Raw genomic sequence first — 25,275 nt, 5'->3', positions numbered from 1 at the left:
TCTGTATTATCTTCACAAATTCTCTGTAAATCTAAAACTACTCCAAAATAAAAAGGTTAATTTTTTTTTAAGTTAGGAAAGAAACAACCAATAAATAAATAAAAGGCATAGCAAAGCACCCAAACATACTTGTAAAAGTCTTCATAGAATCGGCCCTTGTGATCCTGTCGAATTGAGGCTCGGTTTATTTCAGGAAATTCATCTGAAATAGAGAAAATGAAATGTGGAGATCAGATTGAAAAGAGAATTTTACCATTTTGTCAGCTTCCTCTTCTGGGTTAAAGATTTGCATCTGAAAAAAATAAAGATAAATGTTTATCTATTAACTTGAGTTTTTTTTGTTTTGGGGTTTTTTTTTTTCCTTTTTTTTTTAGAGACAGTGTCACTGTATTGCCCAAGGCTGGAATGCAATGGTATGACCATAGCTCAATGTAGCCTCAAACTCCTGGGCTCAAGTGATCCCTCCACCTCAGTCTCCTGAGTAGCTGGGACTACAGGTGCATGCCACCACACTCAACTAATTTTTTTTTTTTTTTAGAGATGAGGTTTTACTACATTGCCCAGGCTGGTCTCAAACTCCTGGCCTCAAGTGACCCTCCCGCCTTGGTCTCCAAAGTGCTGAGATTACAGGTGTGAGCCACGACACCCGGCCTACTAAATTGGTTTTCAGATAAATCACAGCCCACAGACCTCTTGCAACCACTAATGGACTGTGGTACTTCCTGTTTTAGCCTGTCCTCATAAGGTGGGAAAGATGGAACAGTACAAAGGGAAAGAAGAAGAAAAGGAATGGTAGTTGTTAGGGCAGGGGAAGCATAACCAAAAAATAACTGGAGGAAGGAAAAAGAGTTACTCACCAATAGATTTTGCATCATAGAAAGTTCTAGAAAATAGGACCACTGTTACTTCATGACTACAGTTCTTCTCCTAGGCATGGGTAGAGAAAAACAGTGCTCAAGTTTACTTCATTTACTTCACTATGAAGCAGCCTGCATGCACATAATATTCTCACTTCTAAGAGGCTCAGCAGCAATGCACAGAATTGGATAATTTCATGTAATTATAGGCTGGATAGTGCAGGGGGCAGAGCACTGCTGAGAAGCAGAAGACCTGGATGGAATCCTGGCTCTGAAACTTACCACTATGTGACCTTGGGCAAGTTAACTAAAGTCTCAACAATGTAGAAAATGCTCAGAAAACTGAAAATCACCAACAAGTAATGGTCCCCCATCTCCCAGTTCTTGACATGGCATGAAACTGATCAGCCCAGCAGTAGAGGCTCATGGTATTTGTACCTGTTTACAGTCTTTAAAATTTCTTCAGAACTGCAGTTTGGGGAACAAGAAAAGCATTCCATGGTGCTGGATTTAAAATCAAAGGCAGTCCCCCACCCTACCACTGTCATAGGATGAGTACTGGGGACTGCTCAAGATGTATAATCCAAGGCCATGAATTATTTTTGGACAGGTTGGGACTAGCAAGACTAAACGTTTTCATGAATCTGGAGATCAACATCCTGGAAGGAGAGTATTTACAGACGGACATGAAATATGGCTTGTACCAGTGAGCCAGGAGGCTCAGTTTCAGTTCCTCCTGGGTCTTTAAAGACAATAAATAACCTATACCAATCAACCTCTCCTCTATACCAATCATACTTACTGACTAGACAATTCAGCGTGTGCCATATAAAGTACACAATATAATGTACATTGTAAGCCATTTAAATTCTTCCATGGATATATTTCAAGTGGACATTCCTAAATACAAGCCACAATAGCAAGGGCAGAGCACTAGGAAGGAAAGAGTAGATCTTCATCAGCTACTGAACTAATTTAATGGACTCCAATTGCTCCAAACTCAGCATCCTTATCTAATTTTCAAAAAGAGTTTCTTGCCCTGTACAAATTATATTTATGAAACTGAAATGCTTTGCAACTTCAGCACAAATCAATTCCTGATTTCTAGTGTTTTCCAATTTCCATGGTGTAAATATTCTCACCAAGATTGATTTCAAGCCACCAACATGACATCACTGAACCCAGAGCTGGGAGGAGATACACAGTAGTACACAAGTATACAGTACTTACACCATATAGATACAATAGAAATAAATGACCTCAAAAGCAAAGATAATAGAAAATGTCATAAAGTACAGTTGTCTTTCCATGGGGGATTGGTTCCAGGATCCCTAAGGATACCAAAATTCTCGAATGTTCAAGTCCCTTATATAAAATGGCACAGTATTTTCATATAACCTATATACATCCTCCTGTATATTTTAAATCATCTCCAGATTACTTCCAATACCTGATACAATGTAAATGCCATGTAAATAAATCCTTATCTAATTTTGGTGTAAGTGATATACAGGAAAAATGTCTCCCAATGGGTTGGTGTGGGCATAAGTCTCTCAATCGACACGTGACAAAGGCAGTAAGGACTACCACTATTTCTACTTTGTCTTGTTCCTGATTTTAGGGGAAAGTTTTCAGTCTTTCTCCACTGAGCATGTATGATGTTAGCTGTGTGTTTTTCATACATGCTCTTTATCATGCTGAAGTGATTAGGGCAATTTAAATCTGGAGTCCAGTTTTCTTTTTCTTTCTTAATTTTTTTAATTTTTGAAACAGGATCTCTGGCTCTATTGCTCTATTGCCTAGCTACAGTTGCAGTGGTGCGATCATAGCTCACTGCAACTTCAAACTCCTGGACTTAAGTGATCCTCCTGCCTCAGCCTCCGGAATAGCTGGGACTACAGGCACACACCAGTACTCCCAGTTAATGGTGTCCAGGTTCTAGCCAAGATAGCTCAATTTAAGGCAGCTTAATTGAAACAGTGCGTTTAAAAAATATGTATTAAGTAATGTTTACTCAGTGAGACCTGGTATGTAGGAAGAAACGTACCTTCCACTTGGTAAATAGATCAGCAAGGAAACCATTCACAGCTTTCTCAAAATATAGATCCCCTGAAAAGAAACAATGAGAAGAGGCTGAAGACTATCTTTATTTCTTGCTTGCACTTTCTTCTTTAAGTAAAGTAACAGGAATGGGACCAAAGGGAAGGTGGGTTCTGTTATATTTTAAAATAAGACCATAAAAGCCATGTACCAATTGGTTTCATCCTAGAGTTTCTATCAAGCCAAATTTATTTGTTTACTTATTTATTTTTTTCCTCTGGAGTCAGAAGTATTGGAAAGCCAAATTTAATGTCTGCCTCACTCGATAAGGGGCCATGGCTTCAAGGCAAAATGTAACTTTGAAAAAAGCTTTGATGAGTGAAAAACATAGTGTATCTTCAGAATGAGAGAACAATCTAACTTCCAAATATGGTAATTCTCACAGCGATGCTTAAAGTTTGTTAGAAGATGATTCAGTGGGCCCTGGGCATTCATGAATCATCACTGGCAGTTCCTGATATTCATGAGCAGCCTTGTTGACCCATAACAAAAACTAATTTGTAATTTTGCTAAACACAAATTTGAATTGTATGTACAATGAGGCTGGTGTACTGGAGACAATATTTGCACCTAATAGCAGCTTTATTGTTCTCCACTCATTATATCATAATTCTAATAAAATGAAACAAACTTGGTTAATTCTGTGAATGACACGAAGAGAAATGAAAGATATCAAAGGGTTAGCTGCTAACCATACTCACTCTATAACATTTCATCCTGTACTTACAGAATAATTAAAAATCTGAGAATTCAGATTTTTCATTAATACTTCACTGCATTTCATGGACTTGATAATCTTTCTATACATACACATATACATACATCTATACAATTTATCTACCTACATATTAATCTATCTTAGCATTAGGACATATCCTTACAGAATGTCAAGAGCTCACTGTAAAATGATACCAACTTGGGGGAAACCAGAAAATTCTCCCCAGTAACAGTTACAATCAGCGCTTAGGAACAGTACCATAAATATCAAAATCCCACATTTCACAGCTCATCTGAATAAATATGTAAACCATAGCTGACGTAGAACGGAATACCACCTGAAACAAACAAAAACATAATTGCATTAGAAAGCAAGGATGTATATAGCGTTTCAGTTCTGTAAGATGAAAAAGTTCTGGAGATCTGTTTCACAACAGTGTAAAAATAGTTAACACTACTAAACTGTACACTTAAAAATGGTTAAGATGGTAAATTTTATGATGTATTTTTTACCAAATTTATTTTATTTTATTTATTTATTTTTTTTTGAGACAGAGTCTCGCTCTGTTGCCCGGGCTAGAGTGAGTGCCGTGGCGTCAGCCTAGCTCACAGCAACCTCAAACTCCTGGGCTCAAGCGATCCTACTGCCTCAGACTCCCAAGTAGCTGGGACTACAGGCATACGCCACCATGCCCGGCTAATTTTTTCTATATATATTTAGTTGTCCATATAATTTCTTTCTATTTTTAGTACAGACGGGGTCTCGCTCTTGCTTAGGCTTGTCTCGAACTCCTGAGCTCAAACGATTCACCCGCCTCGGCCTCCCAAGTGCTAGGATGACAAGCGTGAGCCACTGCGCCTGGCCTAAATTTTTTTTAAAAAGCAATGATGGAAGAATTCTCTTAAGCATGATGTGGGACTTCTAAAACCAACCTTCATCCATGCATTCTTTTTTTCATTTAAATAGTTACTGAGCTGGGGTTCTGGCTCACGCCTGTAACCCCAGCAATTTAGGAGGCTAAGGCAGGAGTTTGAGACCACGGCGAGCTATGATTGCACCACTGCACTCCAGCCTAGGTGACAGAGTGAGACCCTATCCCTAAAAGAAAAAACAAAATAAATTTAAAAATTAAAAATAGTTACTGAGCTTTTGCTCTGAGCCCTATATCATAGGCATTGAGGGGAAGATCTGGTTCCTCTAGGAGCTTACAGTATGGGATAAAAACATGCAAAATGTTGCAACAGATACAAACATCCCATGAAGGCTCACATAAGAAATGCAGAAGAGGCAGTGACTCTATGTGGGAAAGTCATGGAAATCTCATGGTGACAGAACTTGGGCTCAGATGTACCAGATGATGAGTTGCCAGTTTAATAAATTAATAATTCACATCATACCTTCCCTACACTCAGACTGCCTCAAGGAAGGGCATAAGTGGTTTCCTGGCCCTGTGTGCTATACCACGCTTTACCCCACCTTTTCTCCTCCATAGAGCTCTGAAGAGGTTTGGTGGGAAAGCAAAATGTAAATCTCTGACAATCCTTTAGTTCATTAGAGACCTGCTCCTTAAAAACCATTCACTACCTAGGGCTTTCTATAGTTCCTAGGGCATAACAGGCACTTGATAAAATTTGCTCTCCCTTTCTTTTCTTTTCCTTTTTTTTTTTTCAGACAAGGTCTCCTTCTGTTGCCCAGGCTAGAGTGCAGTGGCATCATCACAGCTCACTGCAAACTCAAACTCCTCAGCTCAAGTGATCCTGTCTCAGCCTCCTGAGTAGCTGGGACTACAAGCATGTGCCACCATACCTGGCTAATTTTTTGTATTTTATGTACAGACAGGGTCTCACTATGTTGCCCAGGCTGGTCTTGAACTCCTGAGCTCAAGTGGTCGTCCCGCCTCTGCCTCCCAAAGTGCTAGGATTATAGGCGTGAGCCACTGTGCCTGGCCTCACTCTTCCTTTCTAATACACAGACCCACAAAGACTGGGAGGAAATATTTCTTTCAAAATGTTAACTGTGATCATCTCTGGGTATTGGTATTATGAGTGATTTCACTTCTTTTGTTTACTTTTTCTAATTATGAAATCTATTAGAGAAATGAACAAAAATACATATTTTCTAAGTTTTTAAATAGTAAACATGCAAGGTTCTTATAATTAAAGTTATTTTTTAAAAAGATACCATTTTAGGCAAAATTATTCTAGAAATAGAAGCAGATTAATGGTTGCCTTTGTGTGTGGGGGGGGAGTAATGACTGCAAAGGGATACGAGGGAACTTTTTGGGATGATGAAAATCTTCTACCCTTGCTTGAGGTAAGAGTGGTGTATGCATTTCTCAAAACATCAAACTGTACACATGAGATGGTTTTATTTTGTGTATAGATGTGTTTTACTATATGAAAACTGTTTTATTGATTTAAAAGATACTTTTCTAGATCTTGTTATATTATATACCATGTGTCTATGTGTATGTACATAAATAAATTAAATAATTTTAGTTATGCCTGCATTTTACAGTTTAAGTTCTCTTTATTTTGAAACTATGAGTCAGTTATTATTGCATTCAGATCATCCTTCTAATGGTCCCTTCTTTTTTTGTTTTGTTTTTTTAGATAGATTGTCTTTTTTGTTAAGATAAAAATTCATGTAACATAAAATTTACCATTTTAAAGTCTACAATTCAGGCCGGGCCTGGTAGCTCACGCCTATAATCCTAGCACTCTGGGAGGTCAAGGTGGGAGGATTGCTTTAGCTCAGGAGTTCAAGACCAGCATGAGCAAGAGCGAGACGCCATCTCTGCTAAAAATAGAAAAATTAGCTGGGTCTTGTGGCTCACACCCACAGTCCCAGCTATTCCAGAGGCCGAGGCAAGAGGATCATTTGAGCTTAGTAGTTTGAGGTTGTAGTGAGCTATGATGACACCACTGCACTCTACCCAGGGTAACAAAATGAGACTGTCTTAAAAAAAAAAAGGACTACAATTCAGTAGTTTTTAGTATATTCACAACATTGTGCAACCATCACCACTCTCTAATTCCAAAACATTTCCATCATTCCACAAGAAACTCCATACCTATTAGCAGTTACTCTCTGCTTCCCCTCCTTCTATACCTTAGGGACCACTAATTTACTTTCTATCTCTATAGATTTGCCTATTGTGAACATTTGATATAAATGGAATCATATAATATGTGGTCTTTTGTGATTGGTTTTTCACTTAGCAAGGTTTCTTTCACTTTCAAGGTTCATCCATGTTGTTGCATGAATCATGCTGCATGAATCAAAAAGAACTTCTTTATTTTTATTGCTGAATAATGTCCCATTGTATGAATATGAATATACCACGTTTTGCTTATCCATTCATCAGCTGATGGACATGTGGGTTGTTTCCACTTTTTGGCTGTTATGAATAATGCTGCTGTGAACATTCATATGCAAGTTTTTATGAAAAATGTTTTCAATTCTCTCAGGTATATAAATAAGAGTGGAATTCCTGGGTAATTCTATATTTAATTTTTTTAAGGAACCACTCAACTGCTTTATGCAGTGGCTGTAGCATCTTATATTCTCACCAGGAGTGTAAGAGTGTTCCAATTTCTCCATATCCTCCCCAACATTTATTTTCCTTTTTTAAAATTTTATTTTTATTATAGACATCTTAGTGGATTTAAAGTGGTATTTCATTGTGGATTTGATTTACATTTCCTAAATGACTAAAAAAGTTCAGCATTTTTTCACATTTTATTGGCCATTTGTATACCTTCTTTGGAAAAATGTCTATTTGAACTGTTTGCCCACTTTTTAATCATGTTATTTGCTTTCCTTTCTTTTCAATTTTTTAAAATTTAGTGTGTATGTGTGTGTATGTTTGTTTGTTTGTTTTTAGAGACAAGGCCTCATTCTGTCACCTAGGCTGTAATGCAGTGTTGGACTGTACTTCTCTATAACCTCAAAGTCCAGGGCTCAAACAATCCTCCCATCTCAGCCTCCCAAATAGCTAGGACTATAGGTACATGCCTCCAGGCTCAGCTCCTTTTTTCTCAAAGTGAATCAAACATTTACTTTATTTGAATGTTTTTCAAAGATACTTTGAAAATTCTAGTTAATTCTGGTTAGAACTTTTTCCATATTTTAGTATTTTTATATACATACATATCTATATAATATTGTAATAGTTAATGTTGCCATTCTTAATTTGGAACTTAGGGTGCTTTATTATTTTTATGAAAAATTTCAAATATGCTAAAAAAATGTTTAAATTGTACAAGACATACTCATATACTCATCGCCTAGATCCTACACTTGACATGACATTTGCTACATCATTTACCTATCCATCTTTTCATCCTTTTAGATTCCAATTCATCTTATTTTTTTCTATAAAGAAATAAGTTACAGACGTTGGACATTAATACTCCCTTCCCTTTTATTTTGCCACTTTTAGTCTTTTTGTTTGTTTGTTTAAAACAAGAGTCTCGCTCTGTTGCCCAGACTAGAGTGACGTGGCGTCAGCCTAGCTCATAGCAACCTCAAACTCCTGGGTTCAAGTGATCCTTCTGCCTCAGACTCCTGAGTAGCTGGGACTACAGGCGCGTACCACCACACTTGGCTAAATTTTTTTTTTTTAGTAGAGACAGGGTCTTGCTCTTGCTCAGGCCTGATCTTGAACTCCTGACCTCAAGCAATGCTCCCACCTCTTCCTCCCAGAGTGCTAAGATTACAGGCGTGAGCCACCATGCCTAGCCCACTTCTAGTCTTTTGTGGGTTGGAAAACCAGGTAATGGAACTGGCTATAAAGTTTAACTGAAGTAAGAGGGCCTTAGGACATTAATTAAACTTTGTAGTGCTGATTTCTTTTCACATATTAAAATCTTGTTTTTCTAATCAGATTATGAATTCTTAAGGCAGGGGGGAGCATGTCTAAAATTTCATTCAACAAACATTTGAGAGAACACTAAACGCCAAGAGTCATGCCAGAGACATTTGGGGTATAAATGTAATAGATACAGTCCTTGCCCTCAGGGTATTTGCAGTGCGGTGGCAAGGCACACAAGCAAGTGTACCCACCACAGTGTGGTAACTGCTAATGTATGCACAGGCCCAGGGTGCCATGGAGATACTTCCAGCCTGTGGGACCAGGAAGGCTTTCCAGAAGCAGAGAAGCCTGGATGAGTGGCTTGGGAAGGTGGGCAGGCAGGATCGAGACACCCCTGACAGGAGAGGGCAGCATGTGCAAAGATAGGGACACAAGAGAGAATGTAGCATGTTTGGGGAACAACAAATGGTTGGCTTGGCGAGGATCCTGGGAGGCGAGGGGGAGAAACACATAGGAGAAATGATGAAATGAAGCCCAGACTCAACTATCTCCCCTGATTTCTCCACTCAGACGTCCAACAGGCATCTCACAAACTGAGCTTTTTGACTTCCCCCCAACCTGCTTATTCCCTGTCATCCCCATCTCATGAATGGCACCAACATCTACCCAGCTGCTCAGTTCTTTTCTTTGCTTCACTCCTCACATCCAATCCATCAGCAAGTTCTGTGGACTCTACCCAGAAATGTATCTCTACCTGCCCACCTCTCTCTACCATTACAACTCTCACCTTAGTACACACCACCATCTTCTTGATGGATTACAGGAGGCCTCCTAACTCATTTCTTTGCTTTTTCACTTGCCCCCACAAACAACACTCTACAGCAGAACCAGAGGGGCTGCAGCAGTTAATGCCAAATGCCTGTCCATTCTTCCCTTCTTCCCAAGTAACCGGAAGATGATTCTATTCGGGGAGGCAAGAGACCCAGTCAAAAGACTAAACTTCCCTGACTCCTTAGCAGCTACAAGTGAGTAAATTCTGGAAAGTAAGATATAAATAAAAGTGTTGTGTCCATAAAGGAAGCTGACTTGGGTGGAAGGTACATCCTTCTTGTCTCTCTTCCTCTGTCCTTGCCTTGAATATGGAGGTGGTTACAGCAGCTCTAGGAAGTCTTATCCTGAGGATGGCAGAACAGGAAGACAGAAAGAGCCCTGGATCACCAATTACTGTAATGCTGTCATACCTGCCATGAATTACGTACCCATGGACTTCTTTTACATGAGAGAAAAAAGTTGACCTTTAAGCATTATAGCCACTGTTACTTTGGGGTTTTAGTTCAACAAAATCCAACTTAAAGAATAATGATCCTTTAAAGGTATAATTCATGTACTTAAAATCCTTCAATGGATTCTAACTGTCCTTGGAATAAATTCTAAACTGGTTATGATGGCCCTTAAGGCCCTGCATGAACTGGCTGGAGCCTGTCTACCTCTTCGCCAGCATCATTCTCCCTACCTGTCTGCAATATTTCCACCACACTGTCCTCTCGCAATTGTTTCCTCTGCCTGGAATCCTCTTCACTGCAACCTTTACACACTGCCTAAGTCTCACCTTTCATACCTTTGCATGAAAACCTTCCCTGCCCACCTTGGTGAAGAAGGTTTTTCTGTAATTCTCCATCTCAATGTTCCATTTCTCTCAGGATTATTAATTTATTTGATTTGTTTACTAAGGAGGCCAGCCTCAGTCCCTTTCCTTCAGGAGTACTCACCATAATCTGTCATTATCCCATTTGTGGATGGGGTGACTCATTACATCTGTCCCCCTGCTAGGGTATAAGCTCCTTACCAGCAGGATCTTGACTGTGCCATTCACCATGGACCCCAGGGCCTAGCAACAGTAGCTGGCACACAGTAGGTACTTTGATATTATTTGTTTAATAAACGAATGAAGGCGTTTAAAGAGGCAAGCACATGCCAAATTATCATGGTCTTTGTAAGTCATGCTTGCAAGTTTTAAATTTTTAGAAAACTAAGGAAAAGCAAATTAAACCACTATGAAATACCAATTTATGACACCTAGAATTGCAAAAACCTTTAAAATCTAATGTTGGGTGTTGGAAAAAGTGAAAAACAACAGATTTTATACGTTGGTACTAAGAGTACAAACTAGTCCAAATAATTTGACAATATCTTGCAGAGTGGAACCTGTGACCCAGCAAATATACTCTATATACTTTTTTTTTTTTTTTTTTTTAAGAGATGGGGTCTTGCTATATCACCCAAGCTGGTCTTGAACTCCTGGCCTCAAGCAATCCTCCCACCTCAGCCTCCCAGGTAGCTACAACTATAGCCATGAGCCACCATGCACAGCTCCAAATACACTCTTAATTACAGATTTTTAAAAAAAAATTTAAAGAGATGGGTCTCACTATGCTGCCCAGGCTGGTCTCAAACTCCTGGCCTCAAGCAATCCTCCCACCTCAGCTTTACAAGTCACTGGAATTATTACAGGTATGAGCCACTATGCCCAGCCTTTATTTACAGATTTAAAATATAGTACTGAGTACAAAAAAATCTAACTAAAAAGACTACATACATTTTTATTCCACTTAAATAAAACTCAAAAATGAGCAAAACAAATACTATCTAGGGTAAAAAAATATATATGTATTAACACTATGTAAATAAAAAGCTACAAAAATAAAATTTACATAATGGTTACCTCTATTGGCACTGGTTTTCAACTAAGGGTGATTTGGCCCCTAAGGGGACATCTGGCAAAGCATAGAGACATCTCTGGCTGTCATGACTTGCAGGGTGGGGTGTCTAGGGTGAATCTGGCATCTGGTGAGTAGAAGCCAGAGATCTTGCTAAATATTCCACAATGCACAAGACAGCCCCCCACAACATGATTGACATTTGGAGCCAGGTAACTCTTTGCTCTGGAGGCCTTTTCTGTACATGTAGCACGTTTAACAGCATCCTCGCTAGATGCCAATGACACAAGCCCCGAGGTGTGACAACTAAAAATGTCTCCAGACATTGTCAAAACACTCTGGCAGAAGGGGTGAAAAATCACCCCTGGTTGAAAACCACTGCTCTCAGGGGAGACAGGGAGATAGGAAAAAGGAAATGTAGTCAGATAGTTTAATTTTTGCTCTGTATTAGTGAGCAGAGCATCCTACAGGCTAGATACTACTATTTAATACTAAATAGACACCTTCAGAAGAAGAAAATAAAGATCAACTCCAAACCAGAGAGATCCAACCACAAGACATCAGAGTTGGAGGAGACCCTGACAATATTACCAGTTCCACCTGGGCAAACGGTAGCAATCAGGAAATCATCAGATATTTGCTTGATTCTTTTTGATTTTAGGACTTAAGACATAAATGGTATGAGGAGACAAAACCAAAAAAGCATCTTATAAATCTTACCCTGGTATCTTCACTGATATAACCACACATGACCTTCTCATTCTTGACCCACAGCTCACCAGCCTGTGCCCTGAAAGGAGACATACACACAAATTATTATAAGTCTTACATTAAACCAAGAAGAAACAGGGGCAACTTCAGGTGGCTCCCCCTACTCTGACACTTACATCCAACGGCCTTACTGGTTACAGATTTTCAAAGAGAACTCCATGAACAAATCATCCAATATAAAGGATTCTCATAGTATATTGAGTATGAACAACAGGAGCTCTTAATCTGGGAGTCCACAGACAACATACAGATCTAAGATAGAGCTTCAGGGATCTGTGAACCCTACGAAATGATAAGTAAAATTTTCCAGGCAGAGAATCTATAGCTTTGGTCAAACCTTGAAAGGGCCCATATCACAATAAAATGTTGAGAAGTACTGATGAACAATTTTGCTAAGCCCAATTTTGTTTCCTTTTTGTTTTTGTTTTTGTTTTTGAGACAGGGTATCACTCTGTTGCCTGGGCTAGAGTGCAATGGCATCATCACAGCTCATTGCAACCTTGAACTCCTGGCCTCAAGCAATCCTCTCACCGCAGCCTTCCAAAGTGCTAAGACAACAGGTGTGAGCTGCACCTGATCTGCTAACCCCAGTTTTGATATAGTGAGTTTTCATCAGAGACAAAAATCCATAGTATAGTATCAGGATTAGAACACAAGCAGTCAAGAGACATGAAGGTTCAGGGTCCCTATTCAATGGAGGCCACTTTGCTGAAAAATTACAATGGCAACTTGGTGCTACATTTTTCAGGCTTGATGTTTTTCCTCTGCAACTTTTGAGGGTGTGAAATGGATAGTACAGTACAAAATGCATGGCTTTCAAGCTGACCAGCCTGGAGAGAAACTGGTCTAGGCAGGAATCCCAGCTCTGGGTGTCACTTAATAGTTGAATGGCCACAGGGAAATAACTCACAAGGTTCAGTATCCTTATCTTACAGAATGAGACGATGATACCTACCCTATATAGCTGTTTTGAAAATTAAACCAAATAATGTGGGGCAATTGCTTAGGACAGCACTAGGACAGAGGACAGGTGCTCAATTAAGAGTACTAGGAACTATCTGTATTAGCGAGAACTATTTAAGTATAGCCAATATTAACACAAAATGCTACCCTGGAGAGAAAGTGGTAGCTGTTGAGGACGGAACCTCTCAAGCCGTTATCTTCTACCAATCTCACTCTCTTTCCCCCAGTATAGTCACCAGCCCAACTTAAGCAATCAGTCTTCATGAAAAAGATCAGATAAAAGCCAGAAAATGCTGTGTACCACAAGTCACAGCTCAGGTTTCGTAGGAAATGCTGAATAATCAATTAACCTCTCTGGGCCTCCCTCATATCTGCAAAACGAACACAGTTGGACCAGGCCTGTGGCTTACACCAAGAGGAATACCTCTTGGTTTTCCTTTGTCCAAAATCAGTCAATGTGGTTAATATGAATCCTGCCCCATCCATCTTTTAGGGCTCCTGGAAAGGTCAAATGAGATACTGTACATGAGAGGACTTGGTAAACTGTAAAACAGTTTATTAATATTATTCCTATGGAAATAGTTCTTTATTAAAACACATACACATACACACACACACACACACACACACACACACGCATGCATGCACACACAATGCAATGTTGACCCTTACTCTTAAGCCTTTAATTTTTCCTTACCCAACAGCAACCAAGAATAGCCTGGAGGCGGTATTTTTCTCTTTTCTACTGGTTCAAGGGAGAAAGAAATGCCACTGACAAATGCAAGCACAAAATTTATATCCCCCAGGACACAATCCAAAAGCACGCATGGCTTCCCACAGTGTGCAACAGAAGTGAATGGCACACTGCCAAGCCCTAGACAGCGATGAAGGGGACCTGGGGAGCACCAGTCCTTGATTTATGCATGAGCTCAGGCAGGTCACTTCCCTCCTTTTTCTATCAAATGAGTTGTTTGGTGTCAGTGATCTCCACTACCCTTTATAACTAAGTTTCATCATTCTGTGAATTAAAAAGTTAAAATAAGTTACAATGTGATCAAACAGGCTAGGGTCCCAAGTTTAGTATTTAAAAAAAGCAAAAAGCCAGGCATGCTGGCTCACACCTTTAATCCTAGCCCTCTCTGGGAGGATGAGGCAGGAAGATTGCTTGAGGCCAGGAGTTCAAGACCAGCCTGAGCAAGAGTGAGACCCTGTCTCTACTAAAAAAATAGAAAGAAATTAGCTGGACAACTAAAAATATATAGAAAAAATTAGCCGGGCATGGTGGCACATGCCTGTAGTCCCAGCTACTGGGGAGGCTGAGGCAGGAGGATCGCTTGAGCCCAGGAGTTAGAGGTTGCTGTGAGCTAGGCTAACACCAGAGCACTCTAGCCGGGGCAACAGAGTGAAACTCTGTCTCAAAAAAAAAAAAAAAAAAAAGGAATACTGTAAGTCTTTTGGAGAAAGGATAGAAGACTTTGTGGTTTACCTTTAACCATGCCTGAGCAAATTATTAGGACAGATCTTGAAAACTTTAAAACTGACACTGAGTCAGGGTTTCTTTTCTCTATCTAGCACCATGTGTATGGGAGCATTTACAAAGAGAAACAAGGAAATTAAGAATGCAAGGGATTCAAGAGGGTTTCTAAAGCAGGGCTCAGCAAACTATATATAGCCTACAGGCCAAGTCCAGCCCATCTCCTGTTTTTGTATGGTCCACAGCTACGAATGGTTGTTACATTTTTAAACACATAGGCACACACAGAATATACAAGAGACCTGAGATCTACGTGGTCCGTGAAGTTTAAAATATTTATTATCTAGTGCCTGACAAAAAAAGATTCTAAACCAACTGTTCCATGCTGCAGATGTGGAGACTGAGAGTTTACCTGACTTGCCCAATATCACCCTAATTACTGATCACAGTGATGGCTAATCACTGGCACTGCAGGAGTAGATCCAGGTTTCCTGACCCTCAGTTTATCATCCAGCAGACTTGCTTATATTGGAAGCATGAATCTAGGTTGCATTTTTTCTTCTGCTTGAGATTAATCACTTGGGTTGTGCCTTAGTTGCTTGAATTTTTAAAAGAATTCTGACCATCCAACAACCTTTAAAACATTTTTTTTTTTTTTAACTCACAGTCCTGGAGGCTGGGGAAATAAAGAAAAAAAAATCATTTTTCGGGAGAGCAAAATGAATACTTTATCCTTTCTTTCTTTTTTAGGATCAGTATTTCAGAATAATCAAATAGCCCTAGTTGATGATAAAAAGTTCTTTACAAAAGGATTCTAGGGCTGGGCACACTGGCTCACACCTGCAATCTCAAAACTTTGGGAGACTGAGATGGGAGGATTGCTTGAGCCCAGGAGTTTAAGATCAGCCTGGAGGCTGATGTCCATATGACTCAAATGCTTTATGTAGCCCAGTTACTGCATAGATAAGTCAAGAGTGATATAATAGTTACCTGATGCCAGCAAATTCCACCTTCTGGGTAATATAAGCACATGTGCTGACCTAAGGGGAGAGAGACAAAGAGATTCAATATATTAAGGCCATGAAAAGTCTCAAGTGAAGTCTCCTGGCTTTATAATCCCTTCTAACAACCCAAAATTCAATCAACTTGGGAGTAACAGATTTACCCCACAGAAAAACGTGCTGAGGCAGGTATAACAACAGGCACTTAAGGAGTCTGGCAAGTATAAACAATAGTAAAGACCAGGTGGATAATAAATGGTCAGCTTCACAAATATACTTACCTTCACATGTTTACACCTGTATCTACATTTATATACTCATCTAAATATAATAGTTTCTCATTTTATTTCTGATTTTAGAAAATAGAACCCTCCCTCATCAAATAAAAAATAAGCCAATTTGTTTTTTCCTGAAAATACACACTGTATGGCATTTCAACCTATAATTTGTCGTTTCATAATATGCAAACACTCCAATAAGGAGAATTTTCAGAACCAGGTCACAATTCTGATGAGCTGATCTTTTGAGTAAAAAATATCCATTAAAAATAAATAAGGAAAATGGGAGGAGGGTACAGCAAAAAGCAGTCTGACCTAGAAGCCACAAGATCTGGGTTCTTGCCAAGTGTCAACAGCTTACTAGCTATCTAGCCTTGGGCAATCACTTAACTTCTCAATCTCAGTTTTCAACTCTGTAAATTAGGGATAATAAATACCTGTCCATAAGGAGGAGATGTGAAGAACAAATGAGATCAAGTGGAAATCTGAAAACTAAAATACCATTCCAATGTAAAATATAGTATAATTTCCCATTCAAACTTAAAATGTAGAGTAACAATCTGTAACAATAAACAAAACAAAGCTCAAAAAAGCTATGAACAGAAAAGAGAATAGAAGAACACACAAGATGCTTATAATAATTATCTGTAGATGCTGGAATCAGAAATGGTTTTATACTCTTCTCCCTACTAAGATCTTCTAAATCTTTATGATAAACAAGTGTTATTCACGATAATGGAAAAAGTAACAAACTTTTTTTAAAATCACACCTTACCAAACTTTTCTTTAATCGCCACATATCCCCACGGCCAATATACTGATCCTTAAAAGTTAATTCCACTAGGTCAAGGGTCACATCCTAAAAGGGACAATAAAATAATAATTTTTGCATTACTCTTGTCACAATTTATAGTCGTAAGATGATGCCCACTCACCATGGAATAAACCTTTTTGCAAAAAAGAAAACTACTAGAAGACCATTCAATAGCAAAATCCTAATAAACAGAATTTCATTCTATCAAAGAAGGCTTTGAAGTATACATGATAACTCTACGACTAATCCTACAGTATTAGTATTTTATTTAGTATTTAGCACTTTCATAGAAAATTTTAAATAAAACTTCATATACAGAAATCTGATTAGGACAAGCTTCAAAAAAAGGGGGTAGATAAACACAACCACATACTATCTATAACATAAAAGACCTATATACATGCGTGTGTGTGTGTGTGTATGTATACATATATATGGCCACATATTTAATAGTCTAACACTATATTTAAGTAACCCATTATTTCCTTAGTGACTTAATCTTGAGGAAGTATGCTAATCATTCCAAAAAGATATTCCAGTCCAGAACAAAGACAAACCTTAGGGTCTACAACATTCACATAGACATCTTGGTAAGGTCTTAGCCGGAACACTTGAGTCACAGTCTGGTCCACACTGATAGTTTCTGAAACAGAGAAGAAATCTGGCTCAGGTAACATATTATGAAAAAGTCAGTATATATATCCTAATCTACAAATACTCAGAATTTCAACAAGCAACACAATTGATCATTTGCCAAGGGCAAGACACGTTCTCTGCCTTCCAGGAGCTTAAGCCTAAGCAATTAAAAAAAAGAGAGAGAGAGAGAGGTGGTCAGGAACAGTGGCTCATGCCTGTAATCTTCACAGAAAAAAAAATAGAAAAATTAGCTGGACATGTCAGTGCACACCTGTTGTCCCAGCTACTCAGGAAGCTGAGGCAGGAGGATTACTTGAGCCCAGGAGTTTGAGGTTGCAATGAGCTATGATGATGCCACTGCACGCCAATCTGAGCAACAGAGTGAGACCCTGTTTCAAAAAGGAAGAAGAAAAAAAAAAATGAGAGCGGAAGAGGAAAGAGGGAAGAGGGTAAAAGAGAGGGAAAAGAAAGAATTTAAGAAGCAACATAAGAAAGTTCAAAGACCTATAAAAATCCAGAAGAGGAAAGAGATCTTTTTTTGTTTAGAATGAAGGTATCAGTGGTAGTTAAGGAAGAAATAAACTTTTCAATGAGCCCTGCAGTCTGGTAAATAAGAAACACACAGGTGGCAGGAGATGGGATGAGGGTATGAAGATCACTCTTAGGATTAAGGTTTTATAGAATATTTCCCCATCAAATTGAAATATTGAGTGGCAGAACATGAGTGGTTGACATCAAAGCCCTTTAGAGCAACCCAGAAGTTTTTTTGTTTTTTCTCTTACTACTTAAGGAATTATCTGTTTAAAGAATTTATTTTAAGGAAGAAAATAAATGTAAGGAATTATCTTAATCATTGTCAATTAATATTTTGGTTCCTTGAGTAGCATGGCATAACCATTACAGGAAAAAGAAAGGATTTGGATCTAGAATGAGTAAGTAGAATCACCACTCTGGCTCCACTTAGACTATAGTGTAGCTAAGACTAAATTTCCTCACTCACTCGAGTTGTTGGGAGGATAAAGATAGATTATAAAAAGCTCCCAGGACAGTGCCTTGCACACATGGTGTGCAATTATTATATTTCTTCCCCTACCACCCAACTCACCCAGAGGAGGCACCTAACAAATATTTTGTGAAAAAAATATACTATTTAGGAAAACACGCTTTACCTACAATTACTAGTTATGTATAAAGCTTTATATATTCAGATTAACTTTTCTCCTGACCCTAAATGAAGATCATTTCTTCAGTGCCTTCAAGATGCTGACAAATGAGATTCCTTGGCAGTTTTGGTATCTGACAATTTTTTTTTTAGAGGGAACACAATTTGATAAGAAGAGAAGTACTTGCCCTCATCCCCTGAGTTTATGAAGAGAGGTTTCTCACTGTTTCTGAGACAGTAAATATAAAAATCTCAAAGAGAGACATCATTTTTACCTTTCTGTAAATCTTCTTTAAGTGACTTGACCTGCAAAAGCAGAGGGCTGGAAAAGAAAGCAACAAAGAGGTGAGATAATGTAAGCAGTAACTCTGCAGTTTTCTTCCTCCCAGACAAAAAGCAAACTAATCACTTCGTACATATTTGTTTAACTTGTAGTACAACAATGGGAGAAAACTCCCTTAGAAACAAAGAAACTCTGCACATGCACTAAAGGAAATGGATAAATGCTACAGAATTTTTCAGAGTTGTCATCTCAGCTTTAAAACAGAAAGAATGGACCACTTTTAAAAATTTATTGTTTTATCAAATCCTAGAGGGCATGAGCATTTTTAGAGGCTTTTGCTATCCTGCCACCCTGCAAGCCCCTTAGACAAAATATTAACATCACTTAGGACCAGTAGGCTGCCCAGTTCCCTTGATCCTAACAAGACACTCACCTGTATTCATCGTTGGGGTGAGCAATCTCTACAATGTCTCCAAGCTTGATGTGAGGAAACACTTTGGGGTTCACAACTAGCTCATCATCTGAAAGACAATTCAGAGATCTCAAGTAGAAAACACATTCATTTGGGTGACAGGTATACTGTGTATGTTCTCACAACGGCTTCTCACAACCCTATTGGGTTGGTATTACTACTCCATTTTGAATTGAGGTTTAGAACAACTAAAGCTTTTGCACAGGAAGCTAGTGAGTAGCTTAGTGGGACAGTGCTCAGGTACCTTTGTCTCCACAGCCCACGCTCTTTCTACTATCCTACTAATTCCAGAGAAAAAGGGGTGCTTGGATATTAGGCCTCTGGGACATCCCTTTTTTTTTTTTTTTTTTTTTTTTGAGACAGAGTCTCACTCTGTTGCCCGGGCTAGAGTGCCATGGCATCAGCCTAGCTCACAGCAACCTCAAACTCCTGGGCTCAAGCAACCCTCCTGCCTCAGCCTCCCGAATAACTGGGACTACAGGCATACGCCACCATGCCCGGCTAATTTTTTCTATATATTTTTAGATGTCCAGCTAATTTCTTTCTATTTTTTTAGTAGAGACGGGGTCTCACTCTTGTTCAGGCTGGTCTCAACTTCCTGAGCGCAAACTATCCACCCGCCTCGGCCTCCCAGAGTGCTAGGATTACAGGCATGAGCCACCACGCCCGGCCTGGGACATCCCTTTATTCCCTCAAATATCACGTATCTGGCATACACCAGAACAAAACAGGCTGGTTCCCCCAGATATAGCACAATCCCTTATATTATACAATGTTCAAAGAATTTCACAAACACTTTCATGTGACCCTCACAATAAACCTTTGGACCTAACAGGAGTGAGGAAATAACTTGGGATATAAAGTGACTCATCTAAGGTTAGACAGCTAGTAACAGGACTGCCAGGAGTGATCACTGGTCCCAGGTTCCTTCTACTTAAAGCTTGCCACCTCTCTCACAAGTCATAAAAATCAAGCCAAACAAAATGGCCTGGACTTTCGAGGGCAGCACCTGATCAGGGAAAAATGTCAGGTATCAGTTCACAGTTCACAGTAGAGTCCAAAGAGACCCTTAACATATAAGGGGGACATGGTTTCACAGGCTTATCTACCCCGACCCTCCCACGGGGTAGGGAGAGAACTCTTTCAAATATTACAAATGCAGAATTATAAAGAAAGAATGATTATTTTGCTGCTCTAATTTGGGGGGAAAGACATCGCCTTTAATTATGCTAACACCATGAGAAATATATCCAGATTTGATATATAATCAGACCCAAGAAAAATTCAGCCTAGTAAAATGAAGCACTGGGTTACTCCCAAATTTTATTTGGTATGTTTCCATTGACAGTTTTATGCTAAATCCTCTGTGAAGCCTCTCCCTAACATCCATAGTCTGAATTAAGCCCCCTGAGCACATATTTCCTTCTGCTTGGTTTTATCATTTCCTTTTTGCATGTCTGTCTCATCAAGCTGAAAGCTCCTTAGGGACAAGGAACCTTGTCACATTCATAAACTTTATGTTTAGCACAGGTATACACCAAATAAATATTTGTTGCTTATATTTTTATTAATGGTCCTGCAGAAAACTGGAAATAGCACCTGACTACCTTTGTCTTATAGCAGAAAACATAGACTTGTATACATTGTATACACTGTATATAATGTATCCTTGGATTCTTCCCTCTGCCAAAAGTTACTTCTGTTCAGCTACACTCCACAAATATTAATATTTAGGCAACGTCGATAGCACACAAAGTATAGTGTTAACAATAGGCTGTTTCAGCAGAAATTGTATTTTAAGTATAGCAATACCTGGCATATCCTTGTCCTAGTAATTATAATGGCTACATTTATTGAGCAGAGCCTGTTACTCTGCTAAATGCTTTACAAAGATCATTGTACTTAAACCTCACAACCCCCTATGATATAGAAAATACTGTTTTCAGCCAGGTGCGGTGGCTCACACCTGTAATCCTAGTACTCTGGGAGGCCAAGGTGGGTGGATAATTTGAGCTCAGGAGTTCGAGACCAGTCTTGAGCAAGAGCAAGACCCCGTCTCTACTAAAAATAGAAAGACATTAGCTGGACAACTAAATATATATATATATAGAAAAAATGAGCCGGGCATGGTGGCGCATGCTTGCAATCCCAGCTACTAGGGAGGCTGAGGCAGAAGGATTGCTTGAGCCCAGGAGTTTGAGGTTGCTGTGAGTTAGGCTGATGCCATGGCACTCTAGCCCAGGCAACAGAGTGAGACTCTGTCTCAAAAAAAAAAAAAAAAAAGAAAAGAAAATATTGAAATATTGTCTTCCCTTTTTGGCAGTCCTTGTCCTCTGGAGGCTTATGCACACATAGCATAGAAGCAAATGCATCCTAAAATACAAATTTAAAAAAAAGATTCATTGTATTAATTACAATTTCTGAAGTAAATGAAGTTGTTAACACAGAAGATAAAAGTATTCCTTTACAAAAGAAAAAAAATTATACTGCTAAGTGCCTTCTTATTCTGCAGATTTATGGACTCAAGAGGCAAAAAGAAACTATTCTAAAGCCCTCAAACTTGCAAATAAGGTAAACTAGGGGCTTGCTGGAGGTCTCAGGGGAAGTTAGAGGCAGAGCTGGTACTGAGATTCTGGTCTAGTGTAGCATAACATGCTGTATCCTGTCCCTTCTTCCCATGTCTAGGAGCCAGGCAAAGGTTCATGCTTTGATCATACGTGTTCTATGCACATCTAAACTACTTCTCTCTCACTGAATGCAAAACAAATACCATTTCAGTTTCTCTTATCTGCCAAACCAGTGCAGGCTGGAATCTTATGAAACATATATAGTAAACTTATAATAAACAACACAATTAAACAAATAAAGGGTAGTAAACCTGCAACATTCACAATGTTCCTTAAAAGTCCGAATGCAAATGTCTTAGAAGGGTCTGACCACCCTCCTTGTTGCTGTATATTATAGGTGCTGCTTAACTCTGTTAAGTTGCCTGTCTAGCCTCCATTGTCACGAGTTGGGGTGTAATTTTCAAGGCACTGGGATACATCAGACACACCAGAACCTCAGCCAACTTACACAACCCCCAAAGATCAATCAATACTGACCACTGCCCCCAAAGCCCTTCTTGTGGATGACCAGTTTGTAGACCTTTGTTGTTCTCATCTTGCACTGTTGTTTCACTTCAGCTGTTCCAAGCTTGGGGCAGAGAAGTCATCTTGCCTCCCTACCATTGAAACAAACGACAAGGGTGAATGTCAGACTTTTCCTTGCAATTGTTCTTTGATTTTAGGCCAGTGAAGATACTGGTATTGTTCAGCTGACATGTGGTGCCAAGTGACTCTTGGATGAAGTCACTCCTCCAATTACAAGGAAGGATGGAGAACAAATAGAACCACGGAATCAGGAAACTAAGAGGTATTTGGACTAGGGTCTAGTCAAACCTCAGAACAGATTTTCTCTCTGTCTCTGTAATTCATTCGCAGGGAATGGCCCCTCATTATCTTGTCTCCACCTACATCAATCACACTCAAATATTCAAGAGATCCTAAAAGAGGTTAGCCCACTCATTTTGTAGATGAGGAAAGTGACAGCCAGAGCAAGGGACTTGCACAAGGTCACTCAGAGACACTCCTACCGTTCGTGTTTCGCCGCCAATGTCCTGGGCAAGGCGACTACAAAGGGGAGGCAGATATTGGTCCTTCCCCGAACCTCCATCCGTACCAACTCTCAGCGGGTCTTCCCGCCTCCATTTCACAGCGGAAGCCGCTGAGTCTCAGAGAGGGAGAGAGACTTGTCCAAGGTCACACAGCGGGTTCGGGGCTCAGCCGGGACTCGAACCTCAGCCACAGTCCCCCTTCCTCAAGCCCCTCAAAGGGCCAGTCCGGGACGGACAAGCTCCACTCACCCGCAGCTCCAGAGCCCCTTCCCGCCTCAGACCGGGGGGCCCTGGGGCCGGACCCTCTCCAGGTCCCTCACGCCTCCCCTGGACACCCGGCCTGAGCCTCCACGGCCCGCGCACCTTCCGTCAGTGAGCTTGGGCCGCCGGCAGGCCCGCCCGGGCCACGGAACGCTCACCTGAGAACCCGCGCCGCTCGGGTGGCTCCGCCCCGGAGCCCCGCCCCCTTCCCGCCCCCGCGCCCCGGGCCTCTCTCGCTGGGCCTCCGCCGTCTCGGTGGCCGCGCTACTTCCTCATCCGGGGCTCGCGCTGGGGGCGGGGCGTCGGGAGAGGCCTCCTGCTCAGGCCGCTTCCAGGCGTTTCCCGCTCGCGGGCCTGCTCGGCCGCGGGCTTCGCAGAGGGAATCCATTCGCTCTCAGACAACCCAAAACACATGCCACAGAGCTCCGGGTTTTGTGTATAAACGAGGTTAATGACACTCACTTGGCCTCACAGGGTTGCTGAGAGAAACTAAAGAGGGTTTCTGGGAGAACTTATGTGAAATGCAAAGGGCTGAGGACAGGAGCGTTAGTGTGAAGGCCCCAGCTGGGACGTGTCCACTTTGGGGGTCTTTTCAAATCCTTCCAAACTCCAAAAGATGATCTGCTCCCCCCTCGGGTTATTAATAACAATAGGTACCATGGCTTCACAGACGTCGTGGTTCTGTAATCGGTGCATTCCTGGTAGGTGGTAGATACAGGTAGATCCTGTTTCACAAAGGCGGAAACAGCCCGAGGAAACGTAGCTCCTCACAGGGAAACGAGGCCGATCCTGACCCACTCTAACCAGGATCCTCGTGTCACACCCAGGGCTCGGGCTAAGCTCCCATCTGTCCAGATATCTTTATCTCCTCAGGAGAAAACCAGAGCTGGGTGGGCTGTGCCAGGTGCCGGCCAAAGGCCCCAAACAGGTTGCCAGCTCCACCTGCTGCCACTGCCACCACACCCTGGTCTAGGCCACTGGTGTTCGATCTTGGATGGCTGCGCCTCTAGGGGCCTCCCTGCTTCCACTCTGGCAGCGGGAGAGGTCTTTCTATAACCGGAATTAGTGTTTGGGGTCAAGCCTCTCCCCTGCTGTTTGTAATATATAAGCAAGTGGATTGCAACAGTTACAAAATCTTTCCAGGATAAAATGTTACATGTAAAAGAAACTTTTATGTTGCCACTTCAGAAGACACACCCAGATCCCCTGCCGGTTTCTGTCTTTATCAGCCGTGATTGGTGGGAAGTCTTCCCATTCCAGAGGGAGCTTCTGGGCGCTAGGGGGAATCTGATTCCTTCTCCTGAGAGCGGTCTATAATTGGTATCTTATCTTAGAAATACAAGTATTTCACTTGTTAATTTAGCAACTCTCATTAAAAAAAAAAAACAAACCTTGGAAGCTTTGAAAATTTTTGTTTGTTTTTACTTTTAAAGCTGGTTAAAGTTAGGAAGGCCAGAGCTGACAGTGCTCAGATTGGGAATCCCATAATCTTGGTTCTACAACTGCTGTGCTACAACCGCCTCCCCCTGCCTGTTTTTAGCTGCATGGCCTCGCACTAGATACTTTTCTGTTCTCAAATTTCTCCCCTATCGAATAGAAATAAAAAGTACATGTCCTTCCTCCTTCACAAGGTGTTTGAGGGCCAAACAAGGCAAGGGATATATTATATTAGGTCTTTGAGATTAAAAAACTAAAAGTGCTACATAAATGTGCATAATGTACATAAATATAATTAACCAAAAGCATAAAACTCATGGGGAAATTGGCTCTCCTTGGACTTGTAGGGCATTAAACGATATATACGATGCTTCTTTTGGATGTTGTTATGTGTGGTGTTTCCTATAAAGAGAAGCAGGGTTGAGACTAGCATGAGGCAGTGAGCCTAGAGAGATATTGGCCTTAGCGTACAAAATGGTAAGGAGATGCCAAAAAAACTCAATAATCAAGATAAATGATATTGGAATATATTTTTTAAAAATCAAAATAAATACAAAAAATCTGGTGGGTTACGGTGGCTCACACTTGTAATCCCAACACTTTGGGAGGCTGAGGAAGGAGGATTACTTGAGGCCAGGAGTTTGTGACCAGCCAGGGCAACATAGCAAGACCCTGTCTCTACAAATAATAATAATTTTTAAAAGAATTTATGATGAACAAACTATCACATTTTTAAATAAAGACAAGATCAATAATGGTGTTGTGCAGAGCCACACTGGAACCTGGGGCAAAAGAAAACATTAGCAATATTGGGCTTCTCAGACCTGCATCTATAAGCATATAGTTGCCTGGGAAAGTAC

The 25,275-nt window shown here is 40.4% G+C and overlaps 1 protein-coding gene across 14 annotated transcripts in view; it reads right to left on the bottom strand.

The window, feature by feature from the left end:
• The window catches only part of DEPDC5 (DEP domain containing 5, GATOR1 subcomplex subunit), a 107,968-nt gene extending 84,787 nt beyond the window's left edge, over positions 1–23,181 (bottom strand). For 12 of the 14 annotated variants that reach the window (XM_045534554.1, XM_045534558.1, XM_045534556.1 and 9 more), the window contains exons 1-12: positions 23,137–23,179; positions 22,167–22,285; positions 19,024–19,111; positions 18,583–18,629; positions 17,067–17,152; positions 16,471–16,554; positions 15,407–15,456; positions 11,929–11,998; positions 3,934–4,012; positions 2,905–2,966; positions 858–927; positions 130–202 (exon numbers count right to left, since the gene is read on the bottom strand). In XM_045534554.1, the coding sequence (XP_045390510.1) occupies positions 130–202; positions 858–927; positions 2,905–2,966; positions 3,934–4,012; positions 11,929–11,998; positions 15,407–15,456; positions 16,471–16,554; positions 17,067–17,152; positions 18,583–18,629; positions 19,024–19,111; positions 22,167–22,224 (767 nt within the window). In that variant the 5' untranslated portion in view covers positions 22,225–22,285; positions 23,137–23,179. The other 2 variants (XM_045534552.1, XM_045534553.1) reach the window with 2 other exon arrangements.
• Between the last annotated feature and the right edge of the window lie 2,094 nt (positions 23,182–25,275).

This window comes from Lemur catta, chromosome 21 (assembly GCF_020740605.2).
Source record: "Lemur catta isolate mLemCat1 chromosome 21, mLemCat1.pri, whole genome shotgun sequence".
Lineage (NCBI taxonomy): Eukaryota > Metazoa > Chordata > Mammalia > Primates > Lemuridae > Lemur > Lemur catta.
The sequence above is the reverse complement of the archived record's forward strand: the minus strand, read 5'-3'. Positions and strand labels throughout refer to the sequence as shown.